The sequence below is a fragment of the Pagrus major genome, chromosome 16 (assembly GCF_040436345.1).
Source record: "Pagrus major chromosome 16, Pma_NU_1.0".
NCBI classification, from domain to species: domain Eukaryota; kingdom Metazoa; phylum Chordata; class Actinopteri; order Spariformes; family Sparidae; genus Pagrus; species Pagrus major.
Genome location: NC_133230.1, coordinates 8,639,498 through 8,661,119, shown reverse-complemented (window position 1 = coordinate 8,661,119; position 21,622 = coordinate 8,639,498). Strand labels below are relative to the sequence as shown.

General features: G+C 44.9%; 1 protein-coding gene across 1 annotated transcript; it reads right to left on the bottom strand.

The window, feature by feature from the left end:
- Window positions 1-4,214: 4,214 nt before the first annotated feature.
- Window positions 4,215-16,574, bottom strand: LOC141011073 (phospholipid phosphatase-related protein type 3-like). The gene is made up of 8 exons (XM_073484289.1): window positions 16,494-16,574; window positions 15,959-16,144; window positions 13,980-14,109; window positions 12,739-12,934; window positions 10,744-10,801; window positions 8,162-8,335; window positions 6,414-7,232; window positions 4,215-5,303 (listed from the first exon to the last, which is right to left on the bottom strand). Exons 1-8 carry the CDS (start codon window positions 16,572-16,574, stop codon window positions 4,215-4,217), a joined length of 2,733 nt encoding a protein of 910 aa, XP_073340390.1.
- Between the last annotated feature and the right edge of the window lie 5,048 nt (window positions 16,575-21,622).

Here is a 21,622-nt window from a genome sequence, read left to right as displayed (position 1 = left end):
GTGCTGTTCTGCAGTGGTAAATCAGTTTTGAAAAGAATGTCAGCAGCTTCCCCTGGACAGCCGCTGTCACACACACACACTAGTGCAAAGATACGAGCATACACACAGGCACAGTCACAAAAATAGACACATGCATACGGACAGCTCAGTCCGCATTTTTCTGTTGCCTCCCGCAGTTGCACACATACACACACACTTGTTGTCTTGTGCTTTCTGGGCCACCAAGGAGAGAGAGAGAGAGAGAGAGAGAGAGAGAGAGAGAGAGAGAGCTATTGGCTTTGCTGGGTGTGACTCATGGACAGGCTGACTGTCCTCGGGCCTCAGTACACCATCTGCACCCCCACTGCCTGTACGGCCTCATCACACAGCTCAATGCTCTGCAGCACTGGACACACAAACTCACCAACACACACGCGCACAAATCCCAAAACAAACACTTAAACATGCATACGGACAGAAAGATGCACAAAAATGATGCATATCTAAATGGACACGTAACCTCACTACACCGGGACGTGTGCTACTTTCATACGCCGATGCACAAGCCCCAATTAATGTCTGCATAATGGATGTAAAAAGACAAATGGGGCTCATTTTTATTTACAAGAAAACAGCCACTCAAAGCCCACTCAAAAACACAAAATCAAATTTACACACACACACACATGCGCATTCACAGCCAACGCTTGCTGCATCCCTGCGGGTCATCTGGGACTGACCAACATTCTAGCGGAATTCATTATGGGAACCCGACACTTGCCCACAGGAAACGAGCAAATGTTGCATTGCAAATGTGCATGTGCTGTATCCGTCTGGCTGTGTGTATCAGTGTGAGTGTGGATGTGTGAGCGTACAGTACGGATGAGCATGGAAAGTACTCATAGCCAAAAGAATCAATAGAGAAGATCCTTTTCATTAGAGTGGCGGTAAAAGCTGCTCCCGCACTGACCCTCGCTATTTTGAGCGGCGTACACCTGCCACGGTGCGTTCGAGCAACACAGGATGAAACCCTCGGTTAAGAAGTCTTCGTTTTTTATTCAATCAGGTTATTAATGTTACACATCACCACAGATAGAAAACATGAGCCCATAAAAGAGGACTGTGGAATAACAATAGTATTAATAATAATAGGGAATATCAAGTATTTTTACAGTCAAAATGGGGGAAAAGTAGAACGATAATCACCAGCACTGGAAAATGCTGCACGTATGTCTGTAAAAAGGGGAACAGCGCACACTTGAAGCACAGAAGTTTTAAAAAAAACACGCTCGTACACACATGCAGCACAAACCGACGAGCAACATTATCTACCAGGTCCTCGTCTGAGGAGCTCCACTACGAAATACAACTTGTTCCATTTAACTCGCTCCCTTTCTAGCACAAACTTTACAAAATCAGTTCATGTACCCTTCAGATGTGGTGGTGGATGGGTGGAAAACAACTTTTTCCATCTGTTGGTGAGCCTGTATCTTTCAACGTGATATGATCAAAATCAAATAAAGCACTTGCTGTTGGATGGAACATCTTCTGATAGAAAAAACTTGGATGTATGAAATGATAGGTACCAGATAAAAACTTTGTACAACAGAGTATAAATACACACAAGAGATAGGAGTGAGCAGGAAGAGCACGCACGTCCTCTCCACTTGTAATGTCGAATGAAAGCATATTTCTTAGGGTTGTAACGACTGATTATTTTCATTATTGATTAGTAATTTGATTACATCTACGAATTATCATTAATTGTTTCATCTAAAAATATCAAAAACTAAAACGCACACCTTTCAGTGGTCGCCTCATTCTCGGGCTTTGAAACATAAATTAACAAAGCTCATCTCACTGCAGACTTACTTGCTTGTTCCAGCCTTTTGACAGCATTACAATGTCCTCATTAGTAGATGTAGTTTGCCCGTAATTTGTTTCAACATGAACACTTCCATGGCAACTGAGCAAACAGCATCTGCTGATGACAACTGTGTGATGCAGGTTAACAGCTCTAGAGCTTATGGCGAGCAGGTGGACCTTTAGCTGAGATTGTTTTGTCATGGTGTTGGTTGGGTGTTTATGTTGTCATCTGCTCGACAATTTAGGAAAATATTTCATATCAAAAATGAACAAAAATCTTGGTATCACTGTCTAATAAGGCATACTTAAAGCGGCAACAAGGGACTTTCTTTTTTGGTGATTCTGGCGGCCCCTGTGGAGAAAAGTGGTATGAGCACCACCGCCTTCTGTCGTACAGATCTTCATCTAGCTAGCCAGTGCAGTTGTTTTGGAAGCAAGTAGCTATGTAAGATTAATAATTCTAAACTTAAAAAAAAAAAAATTGTTATGTTCAAACACCTGTAGCTAACAAGCTAACAGGGTTAGTTGCTAGCTAATAGTTTTGTTGTTGTGCTATAGCTTACGTTATCAACAATACTTCGTAATGTTATGTCTTCATAATAAGCCAACAGAAAGATGTAGCTTGCTAGCAACATCAGGCAACAGAGATATACCCACTGCTGTACCACCAGACTACAGAGCCGGCATAAAATACAATTATAATTTTTGGAATCAGAAGAGCCAATCATCTTGCTGATGGTCTGGTTTGCTTATGTAGGTCATATAGAGGCACTGGTAATGAAATTGAGACTGTTTCATAACCAGTTAAAATCCCTTGTTGGAACTTTAATTGAGGTTAGCCCTGTGATAGCCTGGCATCTCTTATGATCCTGAAAAGGGTAGCTAGGTGTAAATACTGGATGGATGGACAGATGGTTGAATAAAGGTCTGTAAATCTGGAGTTGTAAACATTATTAAGTCTTCCTGCAGAGCCCGGCTCCAGCTAGTTAAAAAGACAGATGGACACCACTGACTTTTTGCATAAATAAATGCTCAATAATAAAACACCAACTTATCAACCCTATAAAGTATGCATACTTAGAAAGTGGTACCAAATCCTTTGTAATGCTAACAGGTTTAAACAGAAACTGCAAGCAACACCCAACCAGCACCTGCTTGAGCCAGCGTGCATGTCGATGGTGATGGCCGGGCTAGAATTGCATTAACGCGTCACCATTTTGGTTTACCAGAGGGCCAAATGTGAAGGACTTTGGAAGGAAGAGTGCACTAGCATGGTTTGACAAACAAACGTTAATCTCCTTAGTGCTGCTTCAGGCTCCGTGGCAGGTTTTTGCACACAGCAAAGACAGACTGGCTTCCCGGCTGCCTCTTGTGCTGTGCGGCCACCCTTTCCACTTAAGAAACAATTCTCTTTCCATTCCACCGCCCCTCATGTTTACAGCAGTAATCCATTCGGTGACGTCTGTATAGGGGTGCTCGACTGTGCGTGATCCTCCTTATACCCACCCCTCCTCCTCTTCCTTCTCCTCTCACACCCGATCCAGAGAAACCCTTCCTAAGCCTGCTCTCTCTGGTGGATACTGACAGATTTGCTTGGCATCAAACATAAAATTCCCCCCGTTTGGTTTGTTTATTCAGAGGGGGTAAAATGACTCTCATGCTTTTGTGGTTTGCGGCTAATACTGCTGAACCTGTGGCTGAACTTCGCTGCCTTCTTTTTCTTTAGTCGCAGCTTTTGGGTGCTTTGAAGCATGAGTTTTCAACTGGTTACAATAGCAAATTCTCTGTGTGTAGTGGTTGGCAACCTCAAACAGCTGCGCCAGATTCAGGAGAGCTAGTATTGCCTGTAGTTGTTTTGTTTTGTCAGTCTAATCCGCCCTCTCAGGGGAAACTTGAGTTAGCAAATCCCAGGCCGTGCATTGTGATATCTCTTTCAGCTGCAGCCTCTTCCATTCCCTCTTTGAAAGTGTCATAAAGAAACACGGAGGATGTGCGTGCCTAAACGAGAGCTGAACTAGGGGTTTTTTAATTCTTCACCCTGCTCTCTCTTGACTCCCGTTTCTTCGCTTGTCTGTTCTTTTCCCAGTCAGGGCCGCTGAGCCGGCGCTGTGGGCAGAATGTCTGAGCAGGGAAAAACCAGGTCCCCTGCTGAGTGTGTGTGAGCTGCCAGATCTCCCAATGGTCCTCCACCCTCACGCCTCTTTCCTTCCAGCATTTTGACTGAAGCTGCTGTTCAGAGTCTCTGAACCTTTTTGTCATTTTTCATAAATCTCTGTTCACCTGCCACAACCTCCTTTGTTTCACTGTCTCTCTCAGTGAGTCTTCTGAAGTACAATCATTGATATGACAATGATTACTGTTGTCTTTTACTATAACATCCTCTCATTCTGCATGGCCTTGTAGTAGTGCTCCTGCTCAGCATGGCTGCGGGCGGAGACCGAGGGCCGACGAGGCAGCGTGGAGGTGCGGGACAGTCCCTGGCTGTGGCCGTCCATCAGTAGGTCAGGATGGGGTGGAGGGGGAAGCATGCTGGAGCAGGAGGGGTGCGGAGGCGGCGGCATGGAGGATGAGTGGTGAGGTGGCGGTGGGAGAGGGGAAGAGGATGGGTGTGGAGGTGGGGGCATTTGAGTTAAGGATGGGTGTGGAGGTGGGGGCATTTGAGCTAAGGATGGGTGTGGAGGTGGGGGCATTTGAACTAAGGATGGGTGTGGAGGTGGGGGCATTTGAGCTAGGGATGGGTGTGGAGGTGGGGGCATTTGAGAGGAGGATGAGTGAGGAGGTGGAGGCATTTGGGAGGATGTCGGGAGGGGTGGTGGGGACATCTGAGAGGACAGGTGAGGTGGGAGAGGCATGTGAGACGAGGCATGGTGAGGAAGAGGAGGAGGAATTGGAGAGGAGCTCGGGTGTGGAGGTGGAGGCAAAGGGGAAGAAGACGAGTGAGGAGGAGGTGGCGGTAGAGGGGATGAGGACAGCTGAGGAGGGGGAGGCAGAGGAGAGGAAGAAGTGGGGAGAGGTGGGGGAGGCAGGTCTGCTCCTCCTTCTGCGCTGCCGCTGGCCGAGGAGGAGCAGAGTGAGTCCGTTTTGACTGGGAGCGTCCGGTAATCCCGATACTGACTAACATTTTCCTGTCGCTGCAGCGCCGCGCGGTGTTTGTCCCCTGACGTGTCGGCGGCCATCATGTTACCACTGATGGTGTTTCTCCACTCCCACGGCTTGCCGTTACTGGCTGACACACGCACCACTGGGTGGTGGGGGGCATGAGCGTCAATTGTGACAATGCTCCCACTTCCCGCGATGCTCCCTGGGTTGCTGCCAGTGCAGCTGTCTCGATCAGATGGGATCCGGTAGTAGGGCGACTCGGAGCAGTTGGACCCACCGCCGGAGGAAGAGCCACCTTCCGATGTCTTAGTGGACGATGTGAGGTGTCCGTGACCCTGCTGCTTGGACATGGCTATCACCTGGAGAACAGAAGAAGATCTTGTCAAAATCTACAAAGGTTAGTGCTCAGAGGAGTTCTGAAGGTCAGCCACCAAATGGACCCATGTTGGTGATACTACTTTGTGAGCTTCTGTTTCCTAACCAGACGCACCAGATGGTTTGTTACACAGAACCATCTGGAAAGGAGCGGCTACAAATTGAAAATGGCAGGCACAAAAATACTTGGCAGGTGATTCCATGAACCATCTGTCCATCACCGTCTATCTTCAACCAATAGATCAACAGCACTACCACTAGTGAAACCAGTGGGTGAATCAAACTCGAAACCAGTTGAGAGAGGAGTGGTCTTTCAATGAAATATACCTCTGATATAACTGATGCTAGTAGCACCTACAATAGCCTCTTGAACAATTGCTTCTCTTTCTTGCTAAACCATGCTAGTAGCTGCTGGTAGCTCCTCGTTGGACGCTGACTGGTTCGACCACTGTGCGTTCGGCCACAGCTGCCCTGCAAAGTAAGCTGCTGCCAGGGTACTTCAATGACAAGTCCCAATGTTCCCACAACAACTAGACAACTCTGTGTTATGAGGAAGATCATTTGATATGACCGAAAGATCCAGCTACTAAATGAGACTGATGTGCCAATTGCTGTTTCCAAGGTCAAGAAAGAAGTTTCACTTTCAAGAAGAGCGGTGGCTATAAAAAAAACCCAGCAATTTGGATTAACAAAATTGATTTGAACCACAATAAAGCCAGAATTTCAGAGGCTTTTATGACAGTAAACATTTTAAAGGTTAATAGTAGCACATTCAATTACCCTCCCAGGCATTTTTATAAGATTTATCTCCAACTGTAATTAGTGTCTGAACCCTTGTGAGAGTATTTCATATTGGAAACTAATCAGTGGAATTGCTTCCACACATGTTGTTCTGTTTTGATTTTACCAACAAAATAAATCATAGCTGCGTAGCGCACACAGAGTTTGGCAGCTGTTAAATCTCTTCTCCTGTGTCAGATATATTTTCTCAGAACTCGCTGCTTGTCAATTGAAATAAAATGATGAAAAATGATTGCTTAAAGTAATGTAGTTATCATGATTTGCAGGCGTTCGCTGTCTAATTTCTTCCTAACCTGAGTGACTCTTTGCTGGCTGGGCAGCTGGTTGGGCTGTGTGTTGGGCACCCGGGGAGTCGACACCGCGATGGGGCCTGGACCCGGTTCTTTTACCCCTCCTCCCTCGGTGAGTGACAGCCACTTGGCGCGGGTCTTGGCACTCTTGGGGGAGACAGGCGGCGGTCGAGTGGCCTCCTCGGGGATGTGAACAAGTGGGGGTGCCACCACCATCCGTGATCCAGTCGGCGTGGCGATGCCTTTGTTGGCTTGCACTGTGGGATAAAGAGATGAAGGCATCTCCTGATCCCCTCCTTCTCCTCCCTCATCTCCATCCCTTCCATCCATCCCCTCATCCTCGTCTCGTGAGCTCTGGCTCCGGAGCTCCAGCGAGCGCTGCTTCCACTCTGACACCAGCTGCCTAGACCTCTGGGGGTCAAAGGGCACGTGGAAGGTCATGTGACGCTGCGTTGTGGGCAGCTCGTCCGAGGGGGAGATGGGGCTGTTGCCGTTTGCGACACGGGGCAAGGTGTTGCTGAAGGTTACCATGGTTTCCTTGCCCATGGGACCCCGGGTCGCGAGGAGCTCCACGTCAGCACTCGCTCGTTTGAGAGAGGCCAAGGACGCCTTCTCCCTCCTCACCTTACTGCGGGCCCCGGACCCCAGCGCCGCCCCCAGCTCCTCTCTGCTCTCAGACACCCTGGGAGTCTTCCTGTACAGGGAGTCATGACTCCGCTGGCTCAGCACCCTCAGGCCGTCCTTCTGTTGAGCCGGGGTCAGTCTGTGTAAAGAGTGAGCGTCTTCTTCTGATGCTTTGAAGTTTCCCACCGCGAACACAGCCTGACAGATGACAGGGGGAGACAGGGAGGGAGGTGAGAAGGAGAAATAAATGAGATTGAAGTACCCAGCATGTTGCATAAAGACTGAAGCGTGAAAATGTATTTCCTTTAATCTTGAGGAGGGGAAAAAAAGTGATTTCTATTAGAGGGGAGCGAGTGCATGAATAGGCATCTTTCCTTCCTCCTCATGCTTAGTCTGAGGTCAGCATGAACCACTCTCTCCCCCCTATCCATCCTTTAATGAGGGGGAGAAATGCTCCCCCTTCTCAAAAAACCGAAAGACGAGAGAGAAAGAGAGTGAGAGGAGGAGGGAAGCATGGCAAATGGCGACGACAACTTTTCTTAAAATGAAGTGTGAAATTGTTCCAGAGAATTCTTATCGGATTATTCATTCTCTCTCCCTTCCCCTCGGTAATAGAAAAAGCTATATATAGAGCCTGCCAAAAAAAAAAAAAAAGCAGAAACGGCTGGGAGAGAAAAGTATGGAAGCCACACGGAGACGAGAGGTGACGGAAAAAAGCTGCATTTGTTAGCGCCCGCTGCGATAGTGTTAGAACAATACAATGGGACAATTCAGTCACAGCAAAACAAGTAAACCACTTTGTTTAAAAAAAATCTATTTATGTGCTATTCAGTCATTCCCACCACGCTGCACGCCGACTCTTAACTACTCCCTGGGGACAAAACAAATCCCTAAATACATTCAAACATATGCTGGCACTCATTTCACAGAGTAAATCCTGGAGTAGCAAATCCATTTCACTTCTTCAAATTTCTTTCGGTGAGTTATAACATCATAAAAAGAGCAATTATCCTGACACAGGCTAATTAAATTGGGGAAATTGTACATATTTTGCCTGCAGAGTTTAGTTGAGGGCTTGACAAATCTGATAAATCCTTTGCCCTGCCTGTCACACACACTTAACTAACCAGGTAGACTCCGATGCCGGCCCCTATGAGGTATCCCACGTAGACGTCTATCGGGTGACTGCGGTGCTGAGTTATCTGCGTCAGCCCGGCGAGGCCCGCGGCCATGCAGAAGGCGAACACCAGCAAAGGCTTCAGCAGCTTGGTCGTGCTGTTGATGCTGGCGTTGAAATACATCTGCGGACAGAGATGCACACATTAATATGCAGAAGAGGCACAGGGAGAAATATAGAGATGTCATTAAAAGTAATAACACACTGCAACACAAGTTTAACCTCAACAGTGGAAAGATCTAAAGTCTCTAGAGGAATGAAGGAAAGATATCGCAATCATCTTGTCCATCTTAAACCTGAGCTTAACTGTTGTTAAAGGAATAATTTGAATACGCTTGCCAAGCGTTAAATGGGAGTATTTATACTAAAGTTGCTCCCTAATAGCTGACGAAACTGAGAGTCGATAGGAGTCTTGGTCAGCAAAGTTTTCATTAGCTGCTTAGCCGCTGAAAAAAACAACCTAGCATCCATTAGAAAGTAGAGGGTAGAAAGTATCAGGGGTACAGTTGCAACACGGACCTTTTCTCTTGTAACATTGTAGCTATCTTGTATCTTGCAGCTAACTTTAGCTGCAAGTTAGCTCAGCTAACCATGGGGAGTATTGGTGTTTACACTGCTAACACAGGAGCTTTGGACCTCCATGGGGGGGAGGGTTTGAAAAATGAGCAGCACCAGGGATGAAGAAGACGGGGCAGGGACGGGGGAGTTGTGAAGCATCAGAGGAGCCAGTTTGTAGCGAGATGATTAACGAATGCTAGTCAGCGAGGAAAGTCTTTAGTCAGGGGCGGCCCTAATTGGTACTCTCTGGCCAGCAGCCGGTTAGCTTAGCTTAGCGTATAGACCAGAGGCAGAGGGAAACAGCTGGCCTAATCATCCTGCCGCCGCTTCCAAAGCTTGTTAATTAATTCATTATATCTTCTCATTGAGAAGAATAAAAAATAGCAAGTTGTGGTTTCATGGTTTTGGCAGTCCCAGATTATATTTCGGCCAGGATGAACAACTTTCTGTAAAACCACAGGATACATTAGCGCCGGCCAGGCAGATGTTTCTCATCTTTGGACCTAGTCATACTAGCTGCCCCACCCCCCCGTATCTTCTCTGTCCTGGCAAAAGAAAAAAAAAAGTGAATAATTGCACTTCCCAAAATGAAGATGTATTCCTTTAAGAGATAAATTAGAAACTTTATCCGACTGGGTGACAAAATGTCACTTCTTTCCATTGCCACCGATTTGAAGAATTCTCTTTTAAGTTAAATTAGCTGTCTCATTGTTTTTTCCCCCCATTAAGATTCTGCTTATGAGGTTAACTGGGTCATTAAGATGGATAATCTTTGACAGGAAAGCAGAGCGGGGAAGAAAGCAAGGAGAGAGAATATATCCTCTGTTGCATTAAAATTCTCTGCATGCATTCGATTATATAAAGAGGAGGACAGCTGAGTGACAGGAAAGCAGGCTTTGCAAAAGTTTCCATTTCAAACAGGCTTGTCCATCTGGTATTGACCATAAAAATCCTGCTATTCTTGAAGGAAGAGGCGGAAAAATCTATCAGCAGGGTGACATTTCATTTCCTTTCGCTGCGATTCAAATGTAAATAACAAAAATATCAAGAGTTTCAATAAAACTTGAAATTTCTGAGGGTTTTGAGACTACAGACTATGTCTTAATGTCTTAATATGATGGGAGGAGGAAACATTATTTCTGGGAAGTATTGAGGGCAACATTTTGTGACTCTAGCAAGCAAAAACAGCTGCTTTCCTCCTCCTCTCCTGCTTTTTCTCTCACAAGAAATCTGTCTGGTGAGCTTTAATGAGCACCCTCTGGGTCCAGCGAGGCAGCAGTGATATGGCCAATAGCTCACAATAGCCATTGGTGGAGGAGGGTGTGTGTGTGTGTGTGTGTAGCAGGGTGTTACCTCATGGAAAAATGACAGCGCTGCTCTAACGTACAGTTCACAAACTGCTGCCGTCAGCACTTGACCGCAGAGTTGCAATAAGCTGCTCGATATGCAGTGGGACGTAACGAGGAATACAGAAATCTGACAGTGAAAGACCGTCCTGTTATTTTTCTAGTGTGTTTAAATTTGGATGGATCATTGGCCTGAGGGTACTGCAGTCAAAAATCCTTAAACCTTGCAGTGAGTAAACACTATCATGAAGTGTATGACTTATGTATTAAGTGACGGTGATTTCATTCCAGCTAGAAATTCTTTGATATGTTGGAACTAATTGCAGTATGTGGTGCCAGCAGCAACATTTGTTAGGAATAAGTAGAAGAGCATCTGGCTAGTTTTTATGTTTTAGTATAGTAACACAGATCATGGAACCCATCTGCACATTTTACGAAAGAGAAATTGTGAAGATAACAAAATGTGGCGCAGAAACACTGCGGTAATATTAACGAAATTCACCAAGAAGTCAAACAAAACAGGGTCGACTAGTTGTAAAACACATGCAGGCACACAATATATGACGCTAACGCATCATAATCAAAGTACACAAAACACAGAAGGCAAGTAAGACACAGAAGTGCTTACGGATATATAGACAGCAGCGAAGCCAGAGAGCGTTGCATGCTGGGATGGAAATGTTTTCCTGAGGGGAGAAAGGGGGAGAGTTAGGTGTGAAAGAGTGAAAGCAGAGAGAGAAAGAGATTCACAAAAAAAAGGTTTGCAAAACAGGCTGTGTGGATTTGCGAGTGTGTTTAGTGCCTCTTGAATAAACCCGAGTATAAAGCTGTCATGGTTGCTTGCCTTATTTGTGATGTCTGGATTGTATTTGACATTAAAACCAGGGTGCCTGCCCGACTCTGTTAGTCAAACTGAGTATGTGTCCTTGGATGTGAGCATTAATAAACACAAACAGAATACCGTGGGGCATTAGTGGGAACATTAGGGGCGAGCGAATGAGTTGCGGTCAAAGTAATTAGTAATTTAGAGTTTAGAAAGCTGAAGCACAAGCTCTCGTTTAATCTGTCTTATTAAGTCGCTCTTGTGTGGGTGTATTCATCCTTGTGTCGTGAACTGCGGTGTTTACCTTCTCCCACTCCCTAAACCTGTGTTTAAGTGCCTCTTTTATGTCTGTCTGTCTTTGTGAAGACTGCAAGAGTTTTAGACCTTCAAGGTGAGCACATTTTCAAAGTTTTTGTCTGGTTCTTACTTTTGTCAGAGGTCTGTTCGAGGGTTGGTTTCATGCATCAGGCTAGAATTACATATATACGCTGAAGTTTATGCTGAATGTCCGGGGTTGTGATTGTAAAAGCAACATTTGGGAAATACGGATATTGGCTTTCTTACTGAGAGTTAGATGAGAAGATTTATACCACTCCCGTATTTGTCCATTCAGTGCAAGGCTACAGCCAGTGGCCGGTTAGCTTAGCTTAGCATAAAGCCTGGGAACAGGGAAACGGCTGGCCTGGCTCTGTTGGTGCAGGAACTTTCTGAAGTCTTGGCTGGTTTGCTAGGGACTGCTTCTGGCCAACAAATAGTATGACTCCTCCTAAAAAGGCCACATGAGTAGCTAGAGCCCAGACACACCAATCTGACATCAAACACCTAGTGGCAACCAACCATTTTTGCATCACTCTCGCTAATAAAGCCATTTCTAATCGGGAATACGTCTGATGAAAAAGCTGCAAATGGCACTGATTAAGAGGTGAAGGCAAAAAATAGCCGCTGATGAGGGCCCACGTGTGTCAGGGAATACGACGATGATGACAAACTTCTTACTTTACTCTCCACCAGAAAGCCAATAAGCCAAAGTCGAACTACTTCTTTAAGGTCAGGGTAAGGAGCGAGGGAATGCATTATGTCAGTATGGGTTCTTACGACTGGCATTATCCCCATATGAGCTATATTTACCTGTAATCTCTTCTGTTTGCATGCACTTATTATGCCTGGCTAAAACACATATACTGTTTGCTGTAGCTTGTTTGTCTGACCTATGTGTCAGCAGCCACATCTGCAAGTGAGATTGCTAGAGCCGGGCACAATGGGGAATTTGTAAGGGCATTGTAAGCCTTGATGTGCAAATAAACGGCATATCGTGAATAAGCAAATGCTGAATTATTTTTTTAAAAATCCAACTGTCGCAACAACAATTTGACTCCTTTGCTGCTTTAATCTCCTGTAATCCTCTTCAAATGCAAATGAGGGTTGATGATTCCTCACCTTGTGGTGTTTGCACACACACTCCTGTAAGACAGTGACGTGTAGCAGCAACATACAGGATACGGTGAACCCGCTGTAAATCATTTCATCGTTGTAACTCAGCATGTTGGATAGATATATTCGATTGAGCAGAGAGCCAACTGGAATGTATACAATATACACCACGGAAATGGTTCTGTGCTTCAGCTTGCAATTTAATGGCATGAAAGCAGCAGAGCTAGAGAGCTGAGAGGCATATGAGTAAGATCCTGCACAAATAAACTGAGCTTTTATTGTGATGAATGCACTTTATCTGTATGCATTTTTTGAAACCAGGCAGATGGAGACTCTTTTTTCAGCTCTGAATGCACACCCATGTCTTACCTGGCTGACATGATGGCATACTGATCTTTCCCCATGCAGATGTCCCGCGTGATGTAGGCGTTGTTGTCACATGACACTCCCGGGGCCGTGTAATTGGGCTGGCAGACGGTGAGGAAGAAAGGGGCGTGGTAACCAGTAGCTAACTGGATGACATCTGTCACCAGGGCTGTTGCCAGGAGACCGAACACATGAACACCTGAGGGAGAAGGAGACGGGAGGTAGAGATGGTGAAGAGGCAGCCTTGGTAAATGAACTGAAAGCCCCTGGTGGTTTCGTCACATTGAGCTGCTCGTTTATGAACACCACCTGCGAGTGGAAAACAACGTTGAGTTTGCTCCAACAACCTGAAGTGACACCACGAGCCTTCAATTTGTCACGATATGAAGCTTTTTCCGCAGACAGTGAAATTTGGCAAGGTGAATTAATTACTCTTTTCACTTCAAAGCTCAAAGTCGGCCTTAAGATATTTTCCGTGGAGCATTATATCATCCCCATTTCATTTTTAAGCCACCCTTCACTTAATGCATGTAATTAGCTTATTTTCCTCCTCTTTAAAGTGGAATCAGGTTGGGGGATCAGCCGGTAAGTGGAACAATTTGTCTGAGCCAAAACTGATTTCCATCTTATAAACAACAGCACTTTGTTCTTTCGTTACTGACAGCAGGTAGTTCTTCAAAACGTTAACGCTATTAGTGACGCAGAGCCAGATACAACATATCTGGGGACGTGTTGATCTTCCATAACTTTGAAGGATTAGTCCTCCGTCATATGGCCGTGTATGCATAATTCATTTCAGTTATTTGGACGCCGATAACATGAAGAAAAGCGGGCATGAAACACAAACGCTTAAACTGAAAAAATTGTGAGAGATTGCCTCTGAATTGCCGTTAAAAGACACTGCATCAAGATTCACTCCAGTGAAGGGTTTGTTTTGCGTCACGTGATAAAAATGCTATTTATACCGGCCTCTAAATCACTGACAGAATACGCATATATGAAAATAATGCCATTTGACAAACCATGTGGTTAATGAGACCTTCCAGAAGAAGGCCCCCTGGGGCGAGATCCACCACAGCTAAAGCAACATATCCTGTCCAAGCTTTCTTAAGCAAACCCCGAACCCTATTCACTCACAGAAAAACCAAACTGTGGATTAGAATATGACCTTAATTCCCAATACTCCCTTAAAAAAAACAAAAAAAAAACAAAAACAGAAACGGAGGATTGTTAGTTGGACGTACCGACGAAGCGCACGGTTCTGCGTAGGAAGGAGTTGAAGCTGCAGCCTCCAGCATTGATGCTGCTTTCTGACTTGGGACACGTCTTCAGTTTGGATTGCATACAGTACATCAGGCCCTCCCCCATCATAATCTATAGATGGAGGGAGAAAAGTGGGTAAAGGGTGAGAGAGAGACACACAGAAATACACATCTATGTCATGTTTGACACGCTGTGAGGTACTGAGAGAAGAATAAAGGAAAGAAGAACGAAATAAAGAGACAAAAATGGAGAAAGGCTGCTAAACTGCTATTAATGTCAAACATCCATCGCTGATCGTGATCTGCAGTGAGAGAAAGCTGCGGAGAGGGAGAATGGACGCAGGGTGCTATCGAATAGTGATCACTTCCAATCAGAGTGATAGATGAGCGTTGGAGAGGTGTGCTCGTTTCCATGCTGCTGATGGATTAGCAGTGTGCCAGTCCGTGTGTGTGAGTGCGAGCGTATTGATTTGGGAGGGGCCTGTGTTGTGTGTGATGGTGTGTTTTGGAATGTCAGGTGTGTATTTATCAATGTGTCCATTGATTCTGGATCTCTGAGGGGAGATTGAATTTGCTTTGTGAGTGTTTGAGAAGCTGTACCTTTGCATATTTGCGCGATCCGTGTGTTTGTCTGTACACGAGGGTCCCTGCGTCATGTGTAGAGAGCAAAGCCCAAAACCCCAAGACACACATTAGACCGCTGATCCTCTGAGATTCTCCGCGGAGAAGATTTTATCCTTGTGACTCCAGTGCAGGAAGATTTTATGGCACTGGCTGACATTTTTACATGAACAATGGATTGCTTGGTGACAAACCCTCAAGGAGTTACAGCTCTCATTTCGGTTCCCAGCAGTAGCATCAGTTTTCATAGGGAAAAATATCAGACTTTTAACACCAGCTGAAGTGTACTACCCGCCCGGCACCTAACGGCAATTGCTGGGGACTAGCTTGCTAAAAAAGCAAACACCCAGCAAGCTAAAGATCAATATTGTTGTCCTCAGGAGTGGGTGGAGACCAAAAGAGAGATAAAAGCAGAGCGGATATTAAGCTTTGATTCATGGTGGCCAGAAGAATTACTTTCAGTTAATATCACTGCTCTTTTGCATTTTGCAGTTGATCAGCAAAACAAAGTTAAAGGGTCGGTTTGCTCCCTTTATTCACAAGTGACCAGAAATGACTCATGTTTGCTAAATCAACAAAATTAAACATTATTTTTAAGTTGAATAATAAGATCTAAAAGCAGCCTCACATTCTGTAATTCGTAAAAATGTGTAAGCTTCAACCTAGTGATATCTTTCTGCACAAATCTTTTCACTTTTTCACACAAAATGCATCATTAATACATTAATACTCAACTGCGTTACTACTACCACCAGGCATTCGCAGTAAATATATACTATGGCTATGCTTGTGGTTATGTGTTTATTAAAAAAAAAGGTGGTTGATGGGTTGTACACAATCTTGTTTCTTTGTTAGTAGGAACATTTGTGAATATATGAATTATCATGCAAAAATCAGCCAAAAGCCGTTTTTCCTCCTTCTCATTAACCTACTTTGAGGAGAGTTTTTGTTCCATAGACATCAATGAATTTAACTAAGCGAGTCTAAAAACACACACATACCTTAAAAACAAAATACTTTCTGAGCCATCATTTCTTCTGAGTCCGAGCAAAAAAAAAAACAAAAAATCTAAGTATTACTTAAAGGTGCAGTAAGCGATTCTGGACAAAGATAGTTGAGTCTCATTCTCCATCAATATCTGACCATCAAAGATCTTTCTCCATAATTGCTTTCATGCACTAACATGCACAGCCCGGCCATCGAAACAAAGACTAGAGCTTGGATTACATCACAGTCAGAGGGTGTGTCACCTCATTTTTCGCTCAGGACGCCATTACTCCACTATACATTCAACGTATATCACAGTAAATAGTGTTCTCATGTGTGTGCGATGGAATTACCGATGCTGCAGGTCCAGCGAAGGCCAAACTCAGCAGCATCAACAGAGGGATAAGCTCGTCGCCCGTCTCCACGTAGGGCATGGAGAGGTCACGGTCATAGCAACGGAAGCCCACCATCGCGGGGGACAGCACATCTGTCAGCTCCAGGAAATACAGGGACACCAAAGAGGACAGGACGATGGGGAGCTGGACGGGAATATGCACACGCACCCACGCCCGCCACACGCACAAGGACAAGGACAAAGCAAAGAGCGACCTGCATTTAATATTTGCTTGGAGAGAGGTGATTCATCCAGTGTTTTATCTCAGTACACACACACACACTGGGGTAAAGAAGTGACTGCACCACAATGTTTGTGAAGCACATCAAACTCAATAAAGGTCAGATGCATTCAACATAAGAACATACAGTTAGACTCTATACAGCACAGAGAGTGATTCTGATTGATTCAGTAAATGTAGTGAGTCGTGTTGACCAGGCTCTAGCATATAAAAAACAGTGATTCATCAATACATCCGATCTCTCTACACGTACCTCTACAAAATAAAAGCACGGCAGCAGCGTCATGCTGTCTTTGGGTGGTTTCTTCTTGGCTTTGTTTTTGGGGGATGTCATCTTGGGGTGGGGCCAGTCACAGCCTGTTGGGGTAACAGATTGCAAAGAGATGTCAGAGAGGAGTTTCAGAGCGCTTTCAAGGACTTCCGCTATCCATCATATTTCTGGAAGCATCAAAAAGATGTTGAAACTGCTGCCAGGCCTTGACTCTACTGATGAATGAAACATAGGTTCAAAAAGAAGTTTTCAAATGCTGTTTGAGCCTGAGAGGTTTCTTTTTATTGTGCACATTTAGTTTGAATACCAAGACCTTGTTAATAAAAATGAAATTAAGTTCCTTCTGAACAAGTGTGTGTAGTGGCGGTGTAGTTGTAGATTTTACACACCCATACACATACACTAACCAGGTCTATAACTCACATACGCACATTTAATGACCACACTCTGATTTTCTCACGTGTGCACGAAGAGACAGAGAATCAAACACACAGCTATAAAGTCATGTTGAAATCAAACAGGGGAAAAAAAGACACAATTCTAATTAAAAGGAGGATTTTGAATTACTTGAGTGAATCCTCCAAATGGCTGTTACACACTAAGTTAATCTTCCGCACGTACCCGACATAGATGTACACACTTGCAGACATCTCCTGCTATCAGTAACCTGTAGGCGATCACAAGGCCTCTGAGAGAAGTAAGAGCCGAGGGCCCAAATGGAAAACCAAACAGAGTTAAATATTTACAGCTCCCTATTTCTGCCCGTCTTTCTATCTCTGTCCTCCACCCATTTCCATCCATCTCCATCGCTCAGTCCTGCCCTCTTTACCTCTCCCACCACTCCGTGTCCCATTTTACTTATCATTTTCTCATTCTCCTTCCATCTATCCCATCCCGCTCCAACCAATCTCCCCTTCATTTTACACACACTTTTCGCGTGACCTCTCTTTTTTCCTTTACCTCTAGTTCCCCACCTTTAACTGCTTTTCTACCAGCATCCACTGTTATTCTGATAGCTCGGTTTGCTTTTGTTTGTTCAGTACCTAAACTGCATTCTGGCCAATGTGATTAACGTGCACATCTGGTTTGGGCGCATCTCTCTCGAAAACATGCAACGCAACCCGGTGCGCTTTGTGTCACAGACCTGCTGATCCAACTAAAATAAATTGCAGTATTTAGAATGAGCCTCAGTGGAAAGTTTTACTCTCCAGTGATTGTGTAAATGTAATTTTCACCTCACTTGTGAGTGAAACATGCTGGGCTTGACAGTTTATGTTTATGTGGAACTGTTTTCTTACTACTGAACTGAACGCAACCAACCGTATCATCGTTCAGAAGGCTCATGTTTGCAACAAACATAATTTGGGGTCATCCTTGGCTGAGCTGTAACGTTAGCTAGCTTAGGTGGCTAGTATCTCATGCATAAGTACATGTATTTTTTTTGCCACATCAAGCCATCTAGTACAATTACATTCGAGAAAAGGGAGACATCTCCAGAGCCGATATCTCCAAAAGTGGGCGACTACAGACAAGAGGGAAAGTATTTCTGATTTTGGGGTGCACTGTTCTTTTAAGATCATAAGATCATAGGCATAAACCAGTAGATCTGTTTGCCTTCCCTCATTTCTCTACCCCTCTTTCCCTTCTCCGTTTCTGTCTACTTGCAGCATGTCTCCAAACCCCCGACTGGACTTTTTCTACCTGTCCACACCTTCCCTCCTCTTTTCTCGCCGTCCTCCTGTCTCAGCACCTCTCTCTCCCTTTACCTCTCCCCTCTTCCTTTTATCTCCTCTCTCTGTTTCTGTCTGTTTCTCTCTCTTTCTCTCCAAGATAAGAGGGCCTGACCCTGAGGCGATGTAAGGCACAGAGAATCAAAGACTTCTCCAGTCTAATTTCCATGACCGCTAGAAATGAAGAGGAGAGGAGAGGAGGATGGAGGAGAGAGGAGAGGAGAATAGGAGAGAAGCGGGGACGAGATGTGCGGAGATCAAAGAAATAAAGAAGAATGATAAAAAAAAATAATTTGAAAATCGAAATGCAGGAGAGGAGCGCAGCTCGAGTTTGCGTATGTCTGGTGGATGTGCATGTCTGGCAGCGCTGGCGGAGGGGAGTGGGAGGGTGGTGGCGGGTGAGGATCAGAGACAGGGGGGGATATCGGGATGGATGGATTCCAGTGTAGCTGAAAGCAGCTTAGGAAGACGATGGGCCCTGGGTCTCACTCTCCCGACCGCTTGGTCTCGGTGACCTACTCCAGTCAGCACTTAAACCTCACCCCAACGCACACACACACACACACACACACACATACAGAATGAGCCTATTTACTGAAGAAAGAGGCTCGTTTATCTGTCACACCAGCGTTTGTCCTCTGGGGCATGGCATATATGTGTGTGTTTGTGAGACTGCAAAGTATGTGTAGTCTGAGCTGATGCGCGCTCGCAAACATCACAGCAGCGTTCGGATGTGTGCATGGTCTAAAGCAAAGTGTGCACAATCTCGCGGTGTGAGTGGGGGTTGTATAGCCTGCGGTGGACAGAAACAGTGTGTCAGACGGCGAGGGAGATATAAGACTCTGTGACCACCAACACAGGAGCGGTGGAGGGGGGGTGAGGTTGTTAGTAGCAGACGCTAGTATAGACTAGTAGTGTAGGAAGGTTTCGCACAGTACAGTGCAGTGCAGTGAGTTTGTCAGGGTGACTATGGATTGTGGTGGTATGGAGGAGTATTATTACCTATGCCAAGGAGGTTATGTTTTCATCCGTGTCCGTTTGTTGGTTTGTAACCAGCGTTACACAAAAACTACTGAATAGATTTTCATGAAACTTGGATGGAGGATGAGTCTCTGCACAGAACAGACCCGATTGACTTTTGGTGCTGATCCAGATAAAGGGATGGATAGGGTGTTTTTCAACATTTTCGTTAATTTCTCAGAGAATAATGCTTGGATCTTGATGAGAAGAAAATTAAGCACACTTAGGTGGCTGGTACCTATGCATTATTATGGCTAAGCAGTTTTGTGTGGTTTAAAATGTAGAGTGATACGGGGCTATTGAGTTTGATATTGGATTTAGTTTGGTTGAATCAAAGGGGACGGTTGGGCCTTGACGGAGGTATGGGATCTACTGAGTGCCATTCTAGTATATGTATATATTTACAATAAAAGTGCTGTATTGTAAAGACAAATTCAAGGAAAACCCAACATCAATTGTTTTAGAAAGGTGTTGGGCTACCATCATTCTTCCAAATGTTCATTCTGCAATTGGTGTTTCCAGATCATGTTGGAGAAAGGCGAATCTGCATTAGATGTTCAGCTGATTTAAGATCTGCTGACTCATCTGGCGACCCCTGCAAATTAACTCGTGACCCCCTTGAGGATCCCGACCCCTAGGTTATGAACCACTGCTGTATATTATAGCATTTACTGTATACTTTAGTCAATATAATAACACTTTTGAGCGTTAAGCACTGCATGCTGCAGCTATTGTTATAACATTACCTCGCTGTACTTTGTGTCACGTGACAGTAAATTTGATCTCTTTGGGTGACATTTGAAGGCATCACCATGGCCCCACAGACTGTGATCTCATTCTCGGATTAATCAATATACTGAAGAGTCTGCTGCTGCAGCAGCGTGGCTCAATAAAGTCGAGTGTTTGAACTTTAGAGAAGATTGAGAGGAGGAAACATTTTCAAACACATTTATTATGTATGTTACTGAAAATGACTTTTTCTTGGGCTTAAATGTTCAGCAAATGTCAGATTGATGTGTGGTTGCGCAACTCTAGTCAACATGTTTTCATTACTGTATTGAATAACCCACAGTTTATAATTGAATCATGCCCGAGGATAACTGACAGTCCTATTTCCATAACATCACTCTGAATTTGAATTTTGCCAAATTAGAGCCAGAAAGCACCCAGTATTTGACGAAAGAGAAAGAAAAATATACTGGTTGATCATTGTCACAAGCATATATTTCATGTATATATTATGTGAATAGAAGGACATCGGCCCATATATCGATATTGGAATTTCTTTCCTAGCTAATGTCGGTATCAGCCCCAGAAATCCAATATCCGTCGGGGCTCTATAGTAGAGTAATGACATGGATCCATGGTGTCCCAGCAGGCCATTGACTAAACATTAAATGCACAGAAGGCACAGTGTAAAGTCGCCGCTCTTTTATGTCCCATAACTCACACACATGAACTTGAAACTGGAAGAATAAGGCAAACATAACAAGTGTCATTTTTTTTTATCCATTTGCCATCCACTCATCCATCCACTAAGAAAGTTACAGTGCTAGCTGCAAAGCCTTGTCCACTGCAGGGCCCTTCACCCACAGGAACAGAGACATAAAGGGCCATATGCTCTGCTTGATGTGTAGGAGGGTTTACATAACTTATAACCTGGCTTTGTATGGAAGAAAACAGCTCATCCATCAGTTAAACCGCCATTAATCCTCCCAGAATATAAATAAAAAACAGATTCATGAAAATGGAGTGATGGTTGCATATTTCCTGGAGGGTGCACATGTTTTTCTGAACATGCAATTGGCTTTAATTGCAGTTTTCTCACGGTTATACTAGTTGAGATCCTGAGTAGCCACAATATGTAAAGGAGACGCAGTAAATAAATAGAAGCTATTGATAACAAAGCTGTTCCTCCTCCACAAGCACAAATCAGCAGATTGCGTATGAGATCATCAATTATGGAAACGTGAAAACCATGTGCTGAGAGGAGCGCTGGGTTGGATGCATGCATGCAGGGAGCCGCGGTAGTAGCTGGACAAGGCTGAACACTCACCTCTGTCCCGGGGGCTCCGCGAATTCACCGAGTCCCGTCGCCCCCTTCCCCCCCGGCGTGGTCGTGCGTGCTGCTCCAGCTTTGCGGTTGCACAGTCCCCCTTTTAATCCATCTCCGGCGTCTCCCAAGTCACCCCCGAAATTCCAAAAAACCTCCCCTCACTTAAAAAAAAAAAAAAGAAATCAGAGAGCGCTCCGGTGTGAGGCTATTCTGGGATCACAGAAGGACACTGGGAGAAGGAGTAAAATGGGGAGACCTATGGAGGAGGAGCAGGGATGGCGAGAGAGGAGAGAGGGGAGAGGAGA